The sequence below is a fragment of the Harpia harpyja genome, chromosome 23, assembly GCF_026419915.1.
Source record: "Harpia harpyja isolate bHarHar1 chromosome 23, bHarHar1 primary haplotype, whole genome shotgun sequence".
Taxonomy (NCBI): Eukaryota; Metazoa; Chordata; class Aves; order Accipitriformes; family Accipitridae; genus Harpia; species Harpia harpyja.
Window position 1 is genome coordinate 12,261,839 of NC_068962.1, and position 22,522 is coordinate 12,284,360.

Below are 22,522 nucleotides of genomic sequence, written 5' to 3' on the forward strand. Positions count from 1 at the left end.
AATTGCTATCTAAAATAGGGTTTTTTGCAAGGTCAACAAATGCTAATATGCCAGCTAAAGCAACCTTCTTCTGTAAGTAACTGGTTCTCTAGATGAAAATTATCTTCTTTATCCTGATGCATTGCATGCACTCTTTGACTAATGCAGACTATCCCTGACTTGTGTCACAGGCATATTTTCACCAGAAAACTGTGAAAAGTGAAAATTATATCATACCTGGGTTAATATCCTAGAACTTCTTCAACTAATTTGCTGGGTTTGTAAAACCAGAGCCACTCCGTGAACCTTTTCTCCCTTCCTGATTAAATACATTCTTTTCCTTAAAGGAAACCTGATTTTAAAAAGATGGGACTGAAATCAACCCCCTAAAACTGAAGGCTGCCAAATTTCACAGCTGCTCCTTATCTCTGTGATGGTCTGACCAAAACCTCAGAGCTGACAGCTCTAAGTTCTGCAAAAGTTGGGTTATGAATTTTTATTTCTCAGACATGGATACAAGCCACCAATACGAATCTACTTTAAACTCAAGGAAAAGAAACAGAAAACACTTTCCTAATCTGCAGAAGTACTAGTGGGAGCGCATTTTTCAGCTCACACCCATATATACACGTAGAAGGGCAAGATAGCGTTGGTTCTTTTTTCACGCTGCATAGGCAATGGGATATAACCCCAGTTCTCATTTCCCACTGCTCACAGCTATTGCCGCCTTCTGACACCCGCAGAGGGCAAAATGGGTGAAGAAGATCAGAGTTCTGGTTCCAGCCAACTCCAAGTACATGTTCTGACACACTTTGCCAGGCACACGCAAGCTCTCTCCTGGCTAGAGACCACGTGTATTCTCCCTACATCTGTCAATTGACAGGGCAACCTGTAAAAATCATGTCCCATTTCAGAGATTCGAGATTGCAAGTAAGGTCTGGGCTTCTTAATATTTTCACTTACATCTTCAACAATAAATTGTTCCTAAGTCCCCTTCGCATGTGAGAAATTTGCCTTTTCCCCACTTCTTGTGGTATTTGGTGTACTGTGTGCTCAGAAACCTAGCAGCCTCAGAGTCTTGCTTTCTCTTGCTATTCCTTATGAACAAAATGGTGATATATTAGCAGGTATGAAGGATGAAAACCATTTGTAAAGCTCAGATAGGTTTTTACTTAGCAAAGCACTGTTACCTGTCTGCATCCACAGTCACGTCATGAACCCCTCTTTGAATGACGTCTCGAGAGGCAGCTAGGTCTGGTATTCGGTTCAGACTTCTAGTATATAGGTTGAGTCCTCCATCTGTCATGTACCTGAAAATAAATGTGTGGTCAATCAGTGGGAAATGCAACCATCTGGCAACCACGTTTCACTCTAAAGTTAATGGACTGTGAATTCAAATGTTTAAGGTACAGGCTGTCCTATTAGATGGTAGGCTTATCCTAAATATTCTCACTTTGTGTTCCTAGCACAGGGAGATCAGATATATGCCTATTTTCTAGGATCATTTGCCTTTTTCTGTGATGGCTTACAGGCCAACCTGTTTTACTAAAATAGACTGAAACCCTCAAGTATCTTCAAAAATTTTAATCATATTTTAAGTACTGCAGTTTTGTCAAAGAATAGCACCAGATGCAAGAAGCATAACTCCAGTTAAAAAAGAAAAAAAAAAGGAAAAAAATCAGTGGCATCCATCTAAATGGGAATAGAAATTGAGAATCCAAATCCGTAGTCCCTGCTGGGATGCAATTATTCAGATATGAAAGAGATATCCAGTGAAGCCCTTACAATGACATTTAAGAATATGTTTCTATCTGTGTTCCTTTTGCTTGATTCCCACCACTTCACATTATAATGAATGACTAATGAATCGAACAGTGAGTATAGTGCTGCTTACTCACTAGAGAACTATTAAAAGTTTCTGTATTTCAAGCAGCAGCAATAATTTCTGGAACGCCTACCTACAGTTTAGTTAACTCCATGAGAGGTCTTGGTGCTTATAACTGAGCAGTACCACAAGCCTGTCCTATTCTCAAGACCTGTCCGTTATTTTCTCAAAGGACCTTTCATTAAACTGTCTTCCCTCTTAGGCTCTTGTTTTTTACATTTCCCTCTTGTGTTTTTTGGTAACTTTAGTGTAGCAACCTAGTGCAGAGTTTGCACAAATTTATTTGTGAAGGACCATGCACATGTATGGCACTTAACATAGAAGTGTACATATACAGGTAAAAAATTTGGTATACCTCAGTGAACCTGCTGAAAGTCAAATTAAAAGCTTACTGAAATAAGCGTAGTCCCAATGTTAGGACGATGGCTAAAATTACCTACTGCAGTTCACTCCCAATTCAAATAATCTTGAACACAAGTTCTCCTTGAGCCATGAAACGGTGCCACTCAAACCCATCTTTCAGTCGAAGCGTGTGTCCACGTACACAAACATTTAACTTCAATAGCTCTACACGGCCTCGCCGGCACAAGCCAAGGCACACACACACCGCCAGTGCTCCAGATGTTCTGTTGGCTCTCTCCCTGCGGTTCCTTCTGGGAGCTGATTTAATTGAAATCAACTGTCCCAGAGACCTCAGGGCTAATACAGCAGCCCGGGAACACCAGCCTCCACCCCCACACTTCGGGGTGGGTGAACTGGTGCAGATTTTGAGAGCAAAGCTGTGGTAGCGTAGCCCTGTGCAACAGCTACGGTTTGAGATGGCATCGTGTCCTGGGTGGCAATCTGGACGAAGGCAACCTCAAGTGCATTAAAACACAAAGGGTTGGTTTGTTTATTTTTAACCAAACTCTGAGGCATTTTATGCACTGGTAAGATTTGGCCTGTAGTTCAGCAAGGGATTTCTGAAACCTTGGTATCTGGGGTCTGCAGAAGGTAACTTCACATTTGTTTTCAAAGGTAAATTAACAGTCACACTTACACACTAGATTTATCCTTTTATTAAAGACAGAATTTAGACTTTTTGACAGATTCATTAGCTAGGGGTGAATTATGCAGTAGGTTCCAAGGCTCTGGAATTGCATATTAAATTTAGCTGTGGTTTGAATGCCATCCAGACTATATGGATTTTTTCCTGTGTAAGTAAGGCCTGAATGGAGAGACTTAACAAGTGCAACAGTCCTTCCTCGCACTGATTTCTAATTACTGCTGCATTCCTGTCCCCAAGTGTTTAAAGTAATTAAACTGATAATGGAAGAGTCATAAAGAAGATAAGACTTTACATGCCTCAGTGAATCCTGAAATTTCAGAGCTTATTAACTTGTTTTTAACATTTACCGCACCTAAAAATGTTAACTGAGCACATTGCAACTTACTGTCTATTGAGTCATCCTTATTACAGATGCAAAGAAAAGTCACACAAGATGACTATATTCATCCGCTAATGTGATAAGCTAATTAATACAACTCATCAGGCACTGCAAAGGATTCCCCTATCTTTTTTTTTTTAAATAAACCCGTGCATCCGTCAAAGGCAGCATTTAAATTTCCTTTATGATAAAAGGTCTTCAGACATTAAAGTATTACTTTTTCCATATATCTCTTCTCTGTTCTAGCAGACATGAATATGGCTTCCTACTTGACAGCCACTAACGCTATGCTGTGGACAACCTTGTCAGCAGTGCTCCATTCACAGATCACTGAGACAGTGCACCAGGGAGATAGAGAAATATGCTTTCTTTATAGTTAAGCTTTTTCTAGAGATCTATCTTTGGATGGTGCTTGAGGTGAGACACTACTCTAGAGAGAGCTTTGATCACAGACTTACATTTGCCCTTAAGAACTTATCATATCCAATTTCATCAGCCACCATTCTCTAATCACAGCTATACTTCAAACTAAAAGATTAGATTGACAGCAAGAGTCCTAAATTTATACAGAGTGAAGTAGTGTGGTGTGACATGGCCATGTACTCTGTGGGACTTCTGTTCAACCTAATGTTACCTCAGCCACCAAGCAGCCTTGAGATGCCAACAGCAGCACTGAACAGTACTTTAAGTATGAGTAAAACTGTAACTTTTTTTTTTTTTCAAATGATGCTTTAGGAGTTCTAACATACATAGGAGTGAAGTGACTTACGTTCCAAGACTGATATAAGAATTGTTAAATAGTAATTTGAAACACAGGGAATGCAGTACCCTGAAGTCAATCAATTGATTAAGCAAACAAAAATAAAATTGTCATTCTTCTTCCTGGGTATGCTAGGAGAGTGACTTATCTATTCTTTTATGAAAAGATATTCCTACAGCTCAGATGATACGCCCAGTTGAAAAATTGCAATCTCACAAACTATACTGGACAACATCTGAAGTAGAAACAGAGAAAGTCAGTGCTGTCAGCAACTGCTTTTCATCAGCTGCATCTGATACCATATCTACCATCTCAAATAAAAGATAAAAATACCAAAAGATGACCCATCCCAGGGCGAGCAGTGCAAAATGGTGATTTACCAGATAACTCAGAAATTCCGGTAAGTTATAAGAAGTACCTGTGCTCTTATCAAAGTTCACAGCAGTGTCATCTGGATGTTAAAGGAGAACAACCCAATTTGAAGACAGCTGAGAGCATCACTGGCAGCTTAGGGGGTTATTTTTGTTTTGGTTTTTACATATGTATATTTTTATGTTGAAACCATAATGCAGCTTCCACTTGTATGCCAGAATTTGTTAGAAAAATCCTATTAAACCTGCCAATCATGCATTAGTTCAAATGGGGAAAAAGTGCTACTTGCCCACTATTGATGTCATCGGTTCTGAGGCTTTTCCCAAGAATGTCCCCATCACTCATGTAGCCACCAACGTCAACTTCAGAGGACATGTCCAAATCACCAGTTCCCTTCTCACTCATGTCGATCTGTGAGATATTTCCAAGTCGAGAAACAGCTGCTCGGCGAAGCGGGGTGGTGTACATGAATCGAGAAGGGTCTGTGTGTATGAAGCGACTCGCGCTGCTACGAGGATAACCAGCGCCCAGGGACGGGGCATCTCCTGCCTGCAGCCGAGGACTGGCCTGCCCCAGCCTCCAAGTCACCGGGGTGGACCGGCTTGTCAAGCTTGGTATGCTTCTCCCGTTCACCTCAGTTGTCACAGTGCTGTCAAAAGTTGTCTCCAATGTGCTGCCAAACAGAATGGAGAAGTCAGTGAACTGTGCTTTCTTTGTTCCTGAGAAACAAGGAAAAGCAAAGGCTGGAAGAATCTATATTTCTTTAAAAAAGTTCTCTGTGCGTGTGTGTTTCTCCATGTGCACACATGTGTTTGTGTATACAATAACCTCTATTTATAAAATAACCTAAAATAAATTTTAAGGGCTTCTAAGTAGATGTATATGAAACAATAACTACCTCTGTGAATGATCATATAAGACACTTTGACAGTAAAGTATATTAAAGTCACATTTAAGTTGTTGAGGCAGTCTAGCAAACGGTATGGTTAGTGTCATAGTTAATTTTCCCTTGCAAGTCTCTAATTCATTCAGCAACTAGCAATACTCTCCTACAATACTCTCCAAATTTTTAGCAGTCTATACAAAACGGGTATACCTGTGGCTTATCTGGGTCCCTCTAAGGCTGGACATGGTTTCTTCCAAATTCTGTCTCAGGTCTGCTATATTCTTTACGGTTCTCATTCTTCTTGTTTCAGGGTCTTCCCCTGGAAGAAAACAGCAAAACCAGCATAAATTTTAGCGCACAGCAGTGTATAAGGTTGAATAAAGTGCACACATGTATACACAGTTGAGAATACACACATATGATTGTAAATAGGTCTGTCCCTTTAATCTTTTAAAAAATAAAACCTCATCCTTTCAGTAATAAAACACACATACACTTATAAATAACATGTGGCATGTAAAAAACCCACCAAAAAGACTCCTGGTGAAGTATCCCTGTTAGGGCCCAAATCTATTAATGAAACTCAGATTTACAGTGTTGGGATTTTTATCCTCTGTAATCAAGGCATGATGCAGCCCCAGACCACTTGATACATTACACGGCCCCTTTTTCCTTCTTGACATTTTACATGACTTGGTAGGAAATAAAGCCACAGTAAATCTGTGTCTGGAAAGAATTGGGATGACTGTTACAACAACTCTTCAGTATGCACTTAACATCCAGGCTATTTCAAAGTACTCTAAGTCAGGCACTTAATAAAGCATCTTTCCTGAACTGTAATGGTTTCCTGAAGGGGGAGATTTTTCTTCATATGGGATAAAAAAAATATTCTTCTTGGGATAAAAATCTGAGCGCACTAAGCACATGTGTCACTTAGACAATTATGGATTTTTAACAGCCTTCAGGTATCCATTGTGAAAAGCTAGTCTGGTATCTTGAATAGTGAAGCCCACAGAACTTCACCTGGAACATCCTGAATAATGTTTACTTCACACAATTAGAAAAAAAAAAAAGGAAAAAAGAAGGGAAAAAGAAAAGTTATGTATTATGTGTTACAAAATAAAAACGTAATAAGCCTCAAAGCAACCTCCAGAAGTCATCTATGAAGAAACAAAAATACATTTTTTCTAGCATATTCATATATCAAGGAATTTTAGTTCATTTTTCTTTTGGAGAATAAGAGAATTTCAAAAGAAAATCTGTGACAAAAATCACTGATTTGTCCAAGGCTAGTGTTCTGCTTCTGCGTCCTGTATCTGTTGCTTGAAAGAAGGTTGGCAAGAAGCATCATTATTACAGTTATGTGTGCAATGTTGAATGTGAAGTGCAAATAATTTCTTTTTGACTCTATCAATGATAAATTTCATATCATACCTCACCTTGTTAAGTCAATTTTACTCCTTATTCTGGAAACGTTACCATCACAGAATGATATTGTTCAACTACTAAAATTATTTCTAATATTTAACTCGAGATTGCAGCATTCTCATCCAGAACAAACTTTTAATCTAATTTTGGATTCCTTGTGACATCAAGAAACTGTTTCATCTTTAAATACATCTAACAGGAGATAGTCTGGTGAATTTAAACTCAACATCATACAAAAATCAAGATCAGAGATGTAAGCAGAGGTCAAATACCATATAGCACTATGATATTTCACATTTTTAAAGTGTAAAATACACATGCAGATACACATCTTCAAGTTGCTGTATTTCTCATTCTGTTGCCACCTTTTCTCCTCCCAGATTTGTGTGTGAGTTCATACAAGATATAAATTCAACAATGGTGATGTCTCTGAGGAAAAGCATGGTGTGCCATCTAAGTGAAAAAACAGGTAGGAGCTGTTTGGGAAGGAGGGAAAAGAAAAAAAAATGGTATCCTTTGCAGAGTAGATAAAATAGGGAAAAAAGGAAGGAGGAGATCTTAATGTAGAGCTTGCAAGAAAATTTGCATAGGACGGAGAACTGGGAAATATTCAACGTAGGGCCAGAAGCAATGAAAATGTTATATTCAACAAAGCATTCTGGAAAAGCAAAGCCAAAAAAAAAAAAAAAAGTCCTGCGGGAAAAAATTCTGGTAAGATGAAAAGATCTCAACACAACCTCTGTTTGACAGCACGGGAAAAAGGTTGACTTGCAGAACTACAAGTGTGGGTTTAACATTGGTATACAAAATGCATTGGGTTAACATATACAGTGACATTTATTTCAAATATAAGGGAGAATGTGCAGAAGCAAACTATGTTTGAACAATGATTCACTTAAGCTCTTTAATTTTGAGTTTTGACTAAAGGAGGAAGCCTTTGAGCTCATCGACAAACTGAATTGCTACTGTACCCTCTTCTGCAGTCCAGGTCCTATCGCCCAAACACTCTGCAGGAAATTAAGAAAAATCCCAACTCCTGACATTAAATAGAAATAATAAATTATTCCATATACATTCCATATATCCTTTATTTCTTCCCTGATAGGGAAACCATGCATGGAACTAGCCAATGTACCCTGCAGTTGTGGCTCAATGTCAAGCTAGCTTTCACAGCAGTGCCAGTTTGAGGTTTTCCCATCTACTCTGCCCCAGCTGTGTCTTCTGTCCTCTTTGCTGCAGCCAAGCAGTCCTTCAGCAACTGCTGTTTGCTTGATTGTTTTATCGCTCCAAATAAATTCTTCAGTGGTTTAATGATCCAACAGTCTATAAACCTCTGGGTTGGCACCATGGAACTGACCGTGGGGTCAACACCCGGACGGGGTAGAGACAAGAATTGGGGATACAGGCCCAGCACTGCTGCCAAACTCTCCATCTTCTCAAGCCACACCCCGAGGGCATGTCCGTTCACAAAATTTTGCTCCATAAAATAAACTACCTGTGTGCATTTTTACATGTAATACCTTGCAGGAGGCAAATGTTCACACTCAGATTGAAATTCCCACAACTGCTCCTGTGTTTCGAGCTAGACGTGTTCAACCAATGTACCCATGGGATCCTGTTTGCAGAGGTTCCTGCACCATCCTGGAGAATCCCGTGAAGCAAAAGGGCTCATGCCAAGGCTAGGTTGGAGACCACTAAGTCCTGTTATGTTGAACCTGCTGTTGAAATCCCAGACGGTTCCCAGGCAGACCGTCCCCGCCTGCCTCCAGGCAGTTGCCTATGGTGCACTCAGCTCCTCGCTGTCGCTGCCCTTTGCTTTCCCCCCTCTGCCAAATGCACTCAAATTCACTTCCAGCAACACATTCTATTCCTGCCACAATACCTAGATGGGGGAGACCCAGGACCTGTTTGTTACCTGCCCTGCCTCAAACCAGAGGTGAAACAGTAGCTTGGTGGTATAAGACAGTTTTCTGTTATATACAGAAAGAAAAATTCCAGGGTGTAAGCAGGCAGAATTAAAGGCAAAGCAATACTTTACCTTTACATTTATTTGAGGAACTGAATATAATTCGTATTTGCAGTGACTTTGCCCTTTCCTTCCTTGTTTATCCTTGTCAGTTGTCTTTTGCTGTATGTTAACACTGCCAATTCTTGCAGGAAAAACGACAGCAACTGTCTTTTTTAATATATATTGTACAGTAAATAGCAAAACAAAGCCTTAAGGTAAAATTGCAATACAAAAAAAAAAAGGTACATATATATGCCAAACTGCCAAATAAGTTTTCACAGAGGAGAATATTTCACTTTCAGACAAATTCTACCATAAAAGCAGTGTTATTCTATTCTGGAAAGGTGAAAAGTTTGAGGTCTAATCTCTTTTGATCTCTCAGTGACAGAAAGGGTAATTTCAAATCCTTTCCACCATTTTTTTCTAAAAAGATACAACTGGAGTTTCATGATCTTAAAATACTACATAGTGCTACATCCAAAATCCTCATAACTGTAACTACTAAGTGTTTTAAAAATAATTGTTCTTTTTTCTTTCTATCCTTCTCTTAAGGCCTTGTCAATGGACTCATGCTGTACCATGGATGAACAAGTCAGGGAGTATAAACAGTTGCACATGATGACTGAGAAATTTTCTGCACTGAGTGCAACATCCTCAGACCTAACTTGCATCTGACATTACCTACATTTTCAGGACAGCACTGAGGCTCCCCATCTATATCAAGCCTCCTTTGCACAGAGGACCACAGGGGTGATGAATACATGTTTTTTTTCTGAAAGCTAGCTACACCATGCCTGCTAGAAGAGACACTACGGTGCTTACTACAGCAGGATTGGGACCCATTGCATGGGCTTAAAGGGAGCCCAGACTCCCCCAGGCACCTCGTTGCTTATTCCTATGGCCCACTGACATCACAGAGCCTGTCCATATTTACATGACCTAACGTATCAGAAATGCTCCCTGGCTTGTTATCTCAAGTGATTCTGGTTTGTACACTGAAGAAAAGCCAATCTATTTCATACACAGAGAGACCAGGATAAGAAAGATTAAAACCAGGGTACCCTGAAACTTTCTGTCAAAATTCTGTTCCTCTTCCAAGAAAGTGTGATGCAAATATTTTACTGACCCCATGAAACATAATCTGCTCAAATCACTTGTAGCTTCATCATTTATGTTAAACATGAATATTCCAGAAGATTGTCCCCAAATTCTTGCCTATAAACAGTAAACCATTACAGGTTGCCTTAATAAATTTCTAGAGAACACCTTAATTTCTTCCAGTGTGTGAGACTCGTACACAGGAAATCAAAATAAACATTTTACAGAAATCACTAAATGCCTAGGTTAAACATTTACATTCACATTTCTGAAGCTCACCCATAATTGCACATTTAATAATACTGTTCATAATCATTTCAGTACTTCCGCACACGCAATTACAGCCCAAAGCAGATAAATGGGAGAATAATAATTCCATTAATTGTCTGATTTTCATAAAAGGATTTACAAATAATAAGCAGCTCCCCAGAGAATTTTCCACTCTTGGCTATTAACTCCATTCACAAAAGAAAGTACCAGTTTTACTCTGCAGGTGGGGAAACTGAGGCCCGTGAGAGAACAGGGATTTGCTCAGTGACACACAGCTGAAGAGGAGCAGGGGCAGGTGGAGAGCTCAGCTCCCTTTGCTAACAAGCCTCTAATCTCTAGAAGCCCCTTTTAGCATACTGGTGTAGTCTAATAATAAAAGGTATGCATAAAAAAAAGAATTCTCGTTTCTTTGTTATTTTGAGATGATAGCTTTTTACATTTACATACAGAGCAAAAATTTTATCCTGAATGTTTAAACACAGTCAGGGCTAACATATCCAGCAGCAAAGCAGCTCCAGGCTAGACACATGCTATATAACCTTGGAAAAGCAAGCAGCCACTTCAACCATTTGACTGGCTGAAGAACAAAGCTTTGGAAATGAACACTTTGAGCACTCTTATAAAGGGCTGAGACATGAAAAGTAAAGCCAGTAACACAGAAGCCTTTTGAAGCACCTATGGCTGTGGACTTCAAATGCTCACTGGCATGCACTGGTATAACAAAACTGGTTATTTAAACTAAACTGAAACCCTGGCCCTCACACTTCCATGTATAGGGGTGAAATTATCAGCGGCGGGGAAGGAGGAAGCAGTACTGGAGGGACAGTTTGTACGTAGGCCGAGACATTTTCTATCTAAACCATACCTTGGATTCAAGATTTCAATTTTAAATTTGTGAGAACAAATGTCATTAAAATTAAATTATTTATGAATAAACTAATAGCACTTAAATGTTTCACCTTAGTTTTTTCAAACAGCTAAGCAAACTATGCTCAATTATTTACAGGCTGTTGCCTCCCACGCACCCATCAAAAGTGATTTAGACATTTGTCTTCATTTCATACAGTCTTTAGAGGTAAGAGTAAGCAAGCAAGGAAGAAATGGCTAGACCCTATTTTTGCATACTATTGCAAATAAACCCAGTTCTGTCTCGTGAAATCACTGTCAAGATTAAAAATCTGCTCCATGCAGATATGTGCTATCACTGGGTCTCCTCTTGCCCTTCCTGATGTCAAGCCAAAGTTAACTTACCTAAAATATCAGTATAAAGGACCTGTTCTAGGTCCCCCAGCATTGTTATTATGACATCTTCATCCAGATGTGCGGTCCCTTCGCGCAAGCAGCCTTCCTCCTCCTCCTCTGCCCAGTTCCTGCTGGGGAAACTGGACGTGCAGGACGCATTTTCATCATCTGATTTTCCCCTCTCCTCATTATCAACCTCAAAGCCTTCACCTGCATGCCGGTCTGCCGACCTCCTGGACGTCCTGCTTCCAGCCGGTGGTATCGCCTGAAACGCCTGGGGTGCGGAGAGGCTGGAGTGGCAGAGAGAGTGCACCGACTGCGAGAGTGCCTTGGAAAGGGAGCCTCTGCTCCCAGCTTCTGCCTCCCGCTGATGGTAACTCTGGCTGGACTTGGAGGCGTTTCCAAACCAGTTCTCCCGGTATGAGTATCGCCTCTTCTCCCCTTCACTGATGAGCGTGAGATTGGTTAGAGACTTCTGCTTCTGAAGACGAACACACCCTCTTCTAACCTCCTTGCCTTTAAACACTGACAGTTCAGCAGATCGCTGCATCTTTCCGGCTGGGGCTTCACCTCAGTTAGATTTCATATTTCTGAGACGGACAGCAGTTCAATTCCCCCGAAGGGTCTGGGAGGTGATCCCTCCAGCACTGCACGCTGCACATCCCAGGTAGCACATGCTTGCACTCGCGATGAAAAGCACGGCTCAAACATGCAGTGTACGTACTCTAAATGACTAGACAGGCACAGTCATTTTCTTTAAAATTACGCTGCTGTCTCTACTAAGCCACTTCTCTCCCGTCACATTAATCTGCAGTACTTACAGTCATTTTCACTTGGATTTCTCTCAGGCAGAAGAGAGTTGATCAAACACTCTGCTCCAGCACAGAAGTAATCCCAAAAGCCAACTGTGTTTTCCCCTCTCCATCCAATCACCGGTCTCATCGGAGCGGTGGGCCTGCATCTCTGTCTACAGCTGCTGCCTTCTGAAATCCAAAGTAGGCACAAGTGCTGTCTCGGGCTTTCCCCCCCCCTCACCAGATCATGACTGATCCCGGTGCACGGCTCTTCACTTTAGATGGGCTGACACAGAACTGCAAGTACAGCCTCCACGTCAGAGCTCAATAAAGAGCCAAAATTAACCACTGAAGCAAAGCTCTGCACATGCCTCCTTACATTTTAGTATTCAACCTGCATTCCCAGATATATGACTCTTCTCTGCTACTGCAGTGAATGCTGCTGGCTGCCATGGCAGCAAACATCCTGGTGAATTAAACCGGAGACACAGAAGCCTCTGCCCAGTTTACAGTGCCACAGGTTTCAGGACACAGCTTCACCTGAATGGGATGCTACAGTAACAGACCTATCCCACAGACAAATCCTATTTTTCTCCCCGAAAGGTAAGGATGACAAACTATTTCTTCCATATCACTGCTACTCCCTGTGCAGGAAGCTAAAAGCAGATTTGCAAATGGACCTTCAGTCTTGCAATTTCTTCTCTAAATGAAAAAGATATAATTTAAGATCATAAAGAAGCTAAAAAATGGAACACAACAATTATAAAAGGAAATATTTAATTTCTTTCTCCTTAAAATATACCTTGCTTGCCTCTCTGTGAGATTCAGAGGCTAGTAGAGAATTAAGAAGCCGTAATAAAATCGTTTTTTCACAATTTTCTGAAGAAAACCTATTAATAGAATAGTAATTTTTTTATAAAGCAATACAATACCATGTCTGAACTAAGTTCACCAGTTCTAAATGTTGTTTTTAAATATATTATCAAGAGAGAAAGAAGACTTGTGTTTAAATATATACCTTTTCTCACAGGGAAAAACATATTAGTCCCAGAAATAATAGACAGATGAACAAAGAACTAGCTGAATTGCATTCTAATTTTTTACATACAAAGTTTTTATGTAGGGGCAATTAATTTCATAAAACATTAAGTAGAAATCTACAGATATGAAAATTACTGTATAACAATACTGCTTTTGTCAGTGTGAAAATATGGTTGTCTCAAACCCCTACCTGAGAAAACTTGACAGGGAAGTAACCTTTAAAAATGCCACCCTAAGAATTACAGGCGGTTTGCAGATTTCCTGTAGGAATAAACAGGTGTTAACAGAAGCCTCAGATGTACTTCTTGCTTTTTGTTGGCTCAGTTTATATTTTTTAAAGATAAATAAGGAAAAAAACACACAGGAAAAACTTCTCAGAAATTTTAAAGGAAGGGTACCTTTTTTCCTAGGTAACCCCCATAAACACAGAGCTAATCTAGAAAAAAATTCAGTAGTCTCAAGCAGTGATGGTTTTCCATATTAAATCATTGACACACTCCTAGAAAGACAGGGTCCACAACAAGAAGAGATACCGCTCCCCTCCCCACCTAGCCCACAAAGTCAAAGTAAGAGGAGACAAGAAGAATGCTCTGTCAGCCCGAGTACAAAATCATGCCAAATATTAAACGCCTGCCCCTTCTTCAGCATGGAAACAAAAGGTAGGACTGCCGTGGTTACTCCCAGGGTCTGCCAGTTGCAGTGGCATATGGGCCCTTAAATGGTTTTTATGAACGTGCTGGTCCCTGCCTGCAGCAGAGCCCAGTGCGCTGGTGCGGATGCTGCCGTGGCCCCGGCTGAGGAATCAGAGCTCCAGCACTGCCCGCATCCTCCCGCACCGGTATGCGCTGCCGGCTCCGGGCGGCTCTAACAGCCTGTTCTGCACAGCTGAGAAGCTGTTGTGGTCGTTAGAAAGGCTTCACAGGGCTTTATTTACAATAGGGAATTGGCACAATGAAGGGCAATCTCACTCTTTTCCCACTCAATTGTTTTAAAACCTCAACTTATACTCAAATTGGTCCAGTATTCTCAGTTGCTATGTTTCGAATTAATAGGAAGGGCAATGATTTGGCCCCACACGGCACTGTGGTGCAGTGGGATCAAGTTTCCTACCATAAACAGCAAGGCTGAATGTCTCTCCGATACTCCAAATAGATGAATGGTAACTTCCTCACCTATCCTTTCGTGCCCAAACAGCTGCAGTCAGTAGCTTGTCTCCACGGTCAGCTGTAGGGAGGGATGGACCTGCTCTGCCTCCACGCCAAGTTCACGGCGTGTGTGCCTGGTCCTACGTAGCAGTCATTACTGCGATGCTGGATCTGGTCTCAGTAAGCCTGTGGACAGGGCGTCCCCCCTTGCACTGAGCATTGCTCTGCTAGGGAAGCAATGCACGGTGCGGCCGCTCAGCTCCGAGCATGAATAGACCAGATACAAGACTGCCTGAATTGGCCAGGTATATTTAGTCCTCTTTCCAGCTAGGAGCAGAAAATCCTATGCAAGGGGATGAAAAATCTTCACTCAATGAGCTACACCAACCCTCACGTATGATGTTGGCAATAGGTGCCACACCAGTTCAGGCTGGAAGGGTCTCTGGTAGGGGTACAGCTGGCTCCTGGGCAGCCCAGTGGGTCTCAGTGTCTCTGCTGACATCTTTCTTCTCCCACCTGAGCTATTCACTGCAGTCCAGCTCCAGCAGGACACAGGTCACGGACCATCATCCTGGCACAGGAATGACACCTGAAATGTGTGGGAGCCGCATGAGGGTAGCTGGTGGCTCCAACATCCACCTGTCTCATTTCCTTTTCTACATATATTAAAAATACAAATGCTGGGAGTCAAATGCTGGGATATGGAGGTGCTGAGGCTAATCACACAACATTCATTCAGCCTTCGTGTGTACAAACACTATACTACAGCCCTTAATTAAAAGGTTATATGAACTTTGCTCCCATTAATCCCATTGCCTCACTTGGTAGACAGGCCATCACGATTATCCTCAGATGCAGCAGATACATATGTATGTCTTGGACCAAATGCTCAGCAGAAAGAACACTGAATTTATCCTTCTGCTTTACCACTTCTCTCTGCAGGGTGTCATTCGACAAAACATAAAATTGCAATGTGGAAAATTCCCAGGTTTATTTATTGAAAAACACTTTTGTAAAGCTCATCTCTCCATTTTAAAATGATGAAATGTAGCGACAAGCAAATACATCTTTCTAAACTAAGACATTATAGGAGACCAGAGGAGAGGGAATGTCATGACAGAGCATTATTCCCAACTACCTTGCAGTTCAATGTATTCCTCACCTACCATGCAGGAATATGTTTAAATCAAGAACAGCACAGGGAAATTCCCCAACCCATCCCAGTCAGTGTAACATATTATCTTATTTTTACTGTCTCTTTCATAAAATGAATTATAAAAAATGATTTTAAGAACTAATAATCTAGGGACAAATTTTGCTGTCAGATAAGACTTTCTTTGAAGTCTCAGTGCGTAGTTTGGAGCCTTACAAATGAATTATGTAATAGATCTGCAAATGCATAAGATAATGAATCTCTTCAGCCAAGCTCACTTAAAAAAAAATTTGTAAACTATTTCCACACCTATTAATTATTTCTTTCAGGGAGTAAAAAATGAAGCACAGTAAACATAAAAGCTTGAAAATTGAATGTCTTTATGCTAATCCTGCCATTGATATTGGCCTATAACTCTTAAAATTACTTTTTCATTTCTGCTTCATCCCTCAGATTTTTTATAATTAGTCAATATTTGTAAATTCATGAATAATTATTTAATCAAACACTTTGCATTAAGCTCTTCGAACATGTAAACACTTGTTAAAGCCAAACGCTACTACTGATTTCATAACATAATACTTTGTAGTTACTGATATGTACAGTTTACAATGGATTATTAAATAATTGCCTTGCTGACATCCTTCTCCAATAAACTTGCAACAGAGATTTATAAACATCACAGCTACTACAAGTAGATATGCTAGGTAAGAAAGTCTGAACAACTTGTTTCTAGTCATACCACGAAAAACAAGAACCAAACTGGATTACTTTACTAGCCTTTCTTTTCATTCTTGTTTTAAAATCCTGTCTATAAAGTTATACCCCAGTTTTGCAGAAACATAGATACTGAGTAGTCTTGTTGAGGCAACTGGTACATAAAGTACATGCAAGAAAGGGTGTTCATACATGGCTGCAGAACTGGTCCTCGTTTAGGACTCCCAAATTTCTGTCTGGGATTTCCTGGGCAGAAGTCTACACATCTGTGCGCCACATGTGCAATGAGTCTACTGTATGCAGAATGCCCCGAAACTACTGCAGGGGTGTCCCGTGCTTACAAATGGGTCTCGTTCAGCGTGTGTACGGGTACCGCTGGCACTGTGCACGCACAAGGGATCCGAGGCACGCAGGAAGCCTTACAACTACTGCGCGTGTGCTGTACGCCTGGTCTGCACGTGCACTGTGGAAACATCTGGTACTGCTCTGGCTGAGCTGTGGAATATTCAGAGGGAAAAAAAAAAAAAAGTAGGAAAAAAGCCTGAAGTGCTTCAGATCACATCTGGAACAAATTCCCAGCGGAGACAGAGGAACAGTGAAGAAACCCAGATTTACAGTAGCTCTACCAAGAGGCAGAACTGGCTTTAGGAATAAGCCATGTGGGAAATTACCTAGGGCAGCAGATTTATGGGGACAAGCTAAAAATAAAGTTGTTCAGTTTATCAGGGCCGCACTTCTGGGTCCATGCCTACACCAGCCTCACCATCTCTCTTGCCTTCCAGCACCATCCTCCTCTCACGGCTGTGCAAGTAAAACCAAGTGATCACTTGCAGAGTAGTGGGCAGGAAACAAGCGGCTTGCGCTCTGACTTTGCCCCATCCTTTCACCAGATCTGTGCTGGAAGACAGGAAAGATTTTTAAGGTAACCGGCTCCCTTAGAAACCAGGAGGAAGACAGAGTAGAGGAGAGCTGGAAACTACCCCTATAGTCTATCGCTTTCCCACTCTACTTCCCCATCATCGGTGATGAGACAGCAGGAAAAGAATGTGAACTGCCTTGCTGGGCACAGAAAACAAAGCCATGACCATCCACCACTAGAGCAAGGAAATCATCTTGGTTTTGGTATCCTGAATCACTCAGAGAGAATGGTGCCTGACCAACCACTCCTAAATCTTTTTAAAATTATTTTTTCCACATCAAAGTTTTCCCTATATTGTGGAGAAGTCTTGAACCAGCCATGCTTACAGCGTCAGTTTAAGATTGATTGGCTGATTTTTCCCTGAAGTGGATTAGGAGCTCTGATATGATTTGCTTGGCTGGTTATGGGAGCAGTAATCTTCAGCCAAGAGACAATAACAAACATGAGCGTGTAAATATTCTGAAAGTAGAGGAACAGTTTATACAATGATATGGGCTAAGATATCTTAGTCCTGAGCACGTTAGCCTTGGTTGTAAATATTTGGCACTGTAAAAATAATAAAGACTAATGAAGCAGAAACACAATAAGGTGGGACAGCACTTTATGAATGCGCTCCTACAAGCTGTTTAGTGGTTTCCACAGATGCTCAGTCCCTTGCATGATCCTTATTGATCCTTACTGCATACCAATATATTGTGCTAGTGTGTTTGGCTACCAAGTTGCAAAAGAAGCTTGAGATAATATAAAGATGATGCCCATCCACAGCAGTAGTGGAAGATTTCAGGAAAAAGGTAATATCAAAGCGAAAGAGACTCTGGATTAATCTTTTAACACCCTGAATATAAGTGACCAGATCAAGGAAATAACCCTTGCATATCTCCCTGCTACTACTGGTGTAATCCCTTGATCATACCAGAATAAAGATGCTCCTAAGTAATAGAATTTAATTGTCTTTTCTCATGGCTAATCTATCATGGAATACTCCCCTGAAGAGCCATCACATGGGTTTTTTTCCATGCAGGTTCACCAATGCCAGAATCACCAATGACTTGGTGATAGTTCACCAATGCAGACTATTATTTATTCACCAAACGTAGTACTTGACCCACTTATTCTTTTTGTTGCTAACAGCCAATTATGGGTGACACACATCTGTTTTCCTCTGTACACAGCAAACCATTGACCACATTTTCCCAGTGGTTCTGCTTTGCTGCCTGTTATGTCAGTCAACTGCTAATGTCAGAGTCTGAATAATCAGATTAGAAACATCTCTGATGTCTAGTGCCCTTTATGCCATTTTCTTCTTTTTGATGCTGTTCCGTTTCTGTTCAGAACAGTAAAAAGGCCAGGAGACATGATATCCCATTTGATCATTTCAGCAGCTAGTGAGTCGATTTTTTTTTTTTATCATCTCTGTGGATAATTCTTTGAAGCATCTTTTGATTTGTGTAAGTGTTTCAATTATACTCTTTATACATGCAAGACCAATAAGTCTGATTTCTGGATTAATTAAAAATATTTTTTTATTTTAATTTTAAAAGGCATGCGTCACCTTCAGGGAACATTTCACCATGTTTCAGGGTGACATATTTATCACAAAAGCTGGCTGTGAAAATAAGGGATGTTAGACTTGGAAAACTTCCAAAGGGACTGAGACAAACCAGGACAAAATCTCAATTTCAGTATGAGTCAGCTAAATGCCAAGGCAGTCCCACAAAGCTTGGGCATCTGATTTCCCTTCTGGTGGAGAGATAATTTTAGACTGATGTGTCAAATTAGTGCTTGAAGTGAGTTATATCCTGTGTAAGAAGAACCACATGACTCGTTATAAATCCATTTGAATGTTAAAAATTTGGAGTAAAAGGGCAAAACTACGGGTGAATCCAGTGGGACAGGATTTCACCTTTTATTCTTGTAAAAATGATAATAAGAGTAAGGATGCTAATGAAAAAAACCCAAAACAACAACAACAAAAAAATAAACCCCCAAACCCCAACAAAACAACTCTGGCAAAGAGTCCCTTTGAAAGTACTCCCACACAGCCCTGCAGTGCAATTCAGTCCTGATGGGAAAGTCAGCTGTGACACACTTTGCTTTTTCTGTCCATAGGCAGACTTATGGCCAGATCCTGGGCTGATGAAAATCAGTATGGCTCTGTTGACTTCAAAGGAATTATTCCAGTATGATTAAAAAACAAACAAAAAATCCCCTTACATTTCTAACCTAATAAGGACTTTACTCCAGGTTTACAAGGAATTCCAGAACACAATCTTTAGCAGCTTAGCTCTAACAGCAGCTTAAAAGTCAGGTACAATAGTAAGGACTTGTTTGTTTTCTGAATATAGATTCATTTATAAAAGCAAAATATATCATGTAATTTATGTCTCAGTTCTAATGTTATGCTTTAATTTGATGATCTTAAATGCAACAGTGTCAAACATTCTGAAGGTGACTTTCCACCACTCCTCTTAGAACATTCAGTATGGCTAAAAAATAATAATGATGGGAAACCCTAGCTTGTGAAAGCCCAGTTTCTGCAAAATGATGAAGAGAATACTTGAAGAGAAGGAGCCAGTTCAGATAAGAGAACTGTGCATTTCAAGCGCTAACTGTGCATGACCCAAATTTTCTGCATATTTAATACCACTCATGAATAGAGGTCAGAAGTATTATTTCAACCCATTGCAAAGCTCCTGTTAAGAAACAGATGTAAATAAAGAATTTCACAGGCTTCTCCTAACTTACTGTTACTCACCAGATATCTCCTCGAGGCACTGTTTGGCAGTCTTACTGAATGACAAATCCATTTTAGTAGGACTGGTGCAGGAGTCAGCAGGTGGTAAAGAGGTACTGTCATTTTCTGAGAGAGTTCTGAAATCAAGCAAGAAAATTGATTATTATTATCTGTCATTCATATGTTAATGGAAACAAATGTTACTTGCAGCTCCATCTAGAATCGTATCACTATATGGTGAAAATACCATGAATGTCACATTCTTACTGTGTTTGACTCCAGCTACAGAAATTTGCAAGCAACTAGGAACTCTCTCTGTCTCTCTCTTCAGGAACAACTCAAAGTTAATGCTGGGAAATTTGGAGTTGTTTTGTTTCCTTGCTTTTTCTCTGCAAGAGGTGTCAACCAGATATAGGCAGAATCCATTTAAATTGGTTAAGTCACATCCCTGCACATATATAAGGGAAACGAGAACTTGTAGTTGCTGAAATATTAAGCGAGAAAGGCCATGTGGGAAGAAGCTTGTGCAAGGCTGGAATGGAAATCTGGCCCAGATATTTAAATCTATGTGCAGCTTCTTTTGATAATGCCCCTTATATAACTCTGGGGAAATGGGATAACACAAATTTTTCCATTAACTTGCTCATGAATGGCCCATATTTTCTTTGATGGTACATTTCTGTGGATATCATTGATAAATTATAATGGGTACCCTTTGTTGAATACAATTATTTGCTGTTGCACAATGATAAATAGCAAGAAATACACAAACACATGAATTATAATACAAAATAGATCACACAATTATTGTCTCTTCTTAAGGAACAGCTGTAGCATCTAGTTTACACAGGAAACGTTGAACTACAATGCCATTAAATAGCAACATGTACCACATTTGTATACAGTAAAAGAATACATCCAGATACAACAGATATACTAGCTACTACAAATATAACTAGCCACTTTATAAAATGGAAAAAAGTCTTCACATAGAGCTCAAGTTCTTCCAGCTTTCCTGACACAAATAGCCCACTCACTCTTTTCATTTCTTAAAAGACTAGTGAAATATTTATATCCTAATTTTAAAATGTTACATTTATAGCTCAATTCTCAAAATTCACCATAGTGTTTCCAATGACCAACTAAACTGTAAACACAAACATTTAACTGTGTGATGAATGTGTATTTTATAAGTGTAACTGATAAAAACAGTAACTTACCTCTCAAAATAATTTTGTCAACTTATTTTATGAAATAACTTTCCAGTTAATATTTTCTTCAAAGTTACTAACTGAATGGATTTGTTCAGTGATTTATGACAGTAACTGAGGGAGCAGATATATGCACTTATAACAGCACAAGTATTGTTGTGGTGGAATCCATTGATTAGAATCATTTAACTTTGACTCTACTTACACAGAAATAGAAATGTAGATGATGTCTGATCTGATGCACTATCTTTCTTATCAATTTCCATACTTTTGGGATGCTGGAAACAGACAACTGTTCTCTAAAAAACTATTTTTGGTTCTCATCTACTATTTCTCTCTGTCACACACTACTGGAAACACAAGCTCAGCACATGTTGCAAGGTTAACTATGTCCTACTGACCTTGAATGTAATTTTACATTTGGTGCTTGAGGACAGAGTCTTAAGTAACAAAAAGCCCACTCTATCCCTCCCCAATGAACACAGGCTGAAATTCCACAGTCCCACCTGCTTTCCCATATTGCTTCTAATCATCAGAATGAATGAGGGGTATGCCTACTTTCACTGAAAGCCACTTTGAGAGGCCGTGAATGCTCCTGGGCACTCCTGTCTGGGTTTAGTGCTGAGACTTAGTGCTGGATCAGTCCAGGACAAACTATTAGCCCCAAAACATATCTCAGAAAAAGATATTTTATAATAATGGTAAAGGTAATTGAAGTGGTCTGCGCTCCTTTTGTTAAACCCAAATCACAGAGCTGCCGGGGCTGGAGCCAGAGCGAGGCTGGAGTTTGAAAAGAGGAACATTGGAAAAGAGAAGGTTGCTTTTGGTCTTGTAGGAAGAGCACCCAGCTAGGTGGGTGCAGTTCAAATATTCCTAGCATTCTCCACAAAATGTGTATGGAGTTTACATCAGTCCATCTCTGGTTGGAAACAAAAAGAGATCCTTTTTGCCTGTTCTCCTTCTGACCCTATGGCATTAATTCCTGATTGTACAACTGTTCAATCACCAGTCTGCATCAACCCAGAAGGGCGATGTGTGACCAAGAGCCTTATATGTAAGCTATCTTCTAAGAAAGCATAGAGAGGATCCATTCCTGTTTATTTGGACATTTACCATCAGAAAAGGATTAAGTGGTCTGGACCCCCATTGGTCACCAGTAACCAACATTTGCACTGATTCTTCATCTATTGAGTGGGGCTAGGTAACACAGAACTTCAGTGATCTAGATTGCCCTCTGGCAGAGAGTATTGCCTATAAAGTCAATACAGAAGAATACATAACTCATTATTGACTGTATGGGAACACAGCTACTCTTGTTAAAAGGACTGGATCTCCCTCCAAGAGTACAAACAACTAATGAGTGACTTACAGCAATTAAGTAAACTTCAGCATGATGAGTCAATTTGTTTACTTAAATGAACAATGAATACAAGTTTTCACTCGTATTCATTGT

At 40.2% G+C, this 22,522-nt stretch overlaps 1 protein-coding gene across 3 annotated transcripts in view; it reads right to left on the reverse strand.

The window, feature by feature from the left end:
- Nucleotides 1-22,522, reverse strand: part of NAV3 (neuron navigator 3) — a 420,281-nt gene that overhangs the window by 106,702 nt on the left and 291,057 nt on the right. For all 3 annotated transcript variants that reach the window (XM_052774469.1, XM_052774467.1, XM_052774468.1), the window contains exons 9-12: nt 19,880-19,995; nt 5,520-5,628; nt 4,713-5,096; nt 1,170-1,289 (exon numbers count right to left, since the gene is read on the reverse strand). In XM_052774469.1, the coding sequence (XP_052630429.1) occupies nt 1,170-1,289; nt 4,713-5,096; nt 5,520-5,628; nt 19,880-19,995 (729 nt within the window). The remainder of the gene's footprint in view (nt 1-1,169; nt 1,290-4,712; nt 5,097-5,519; nt 5,629-19,879; nt 19,996-22,522) is intronic.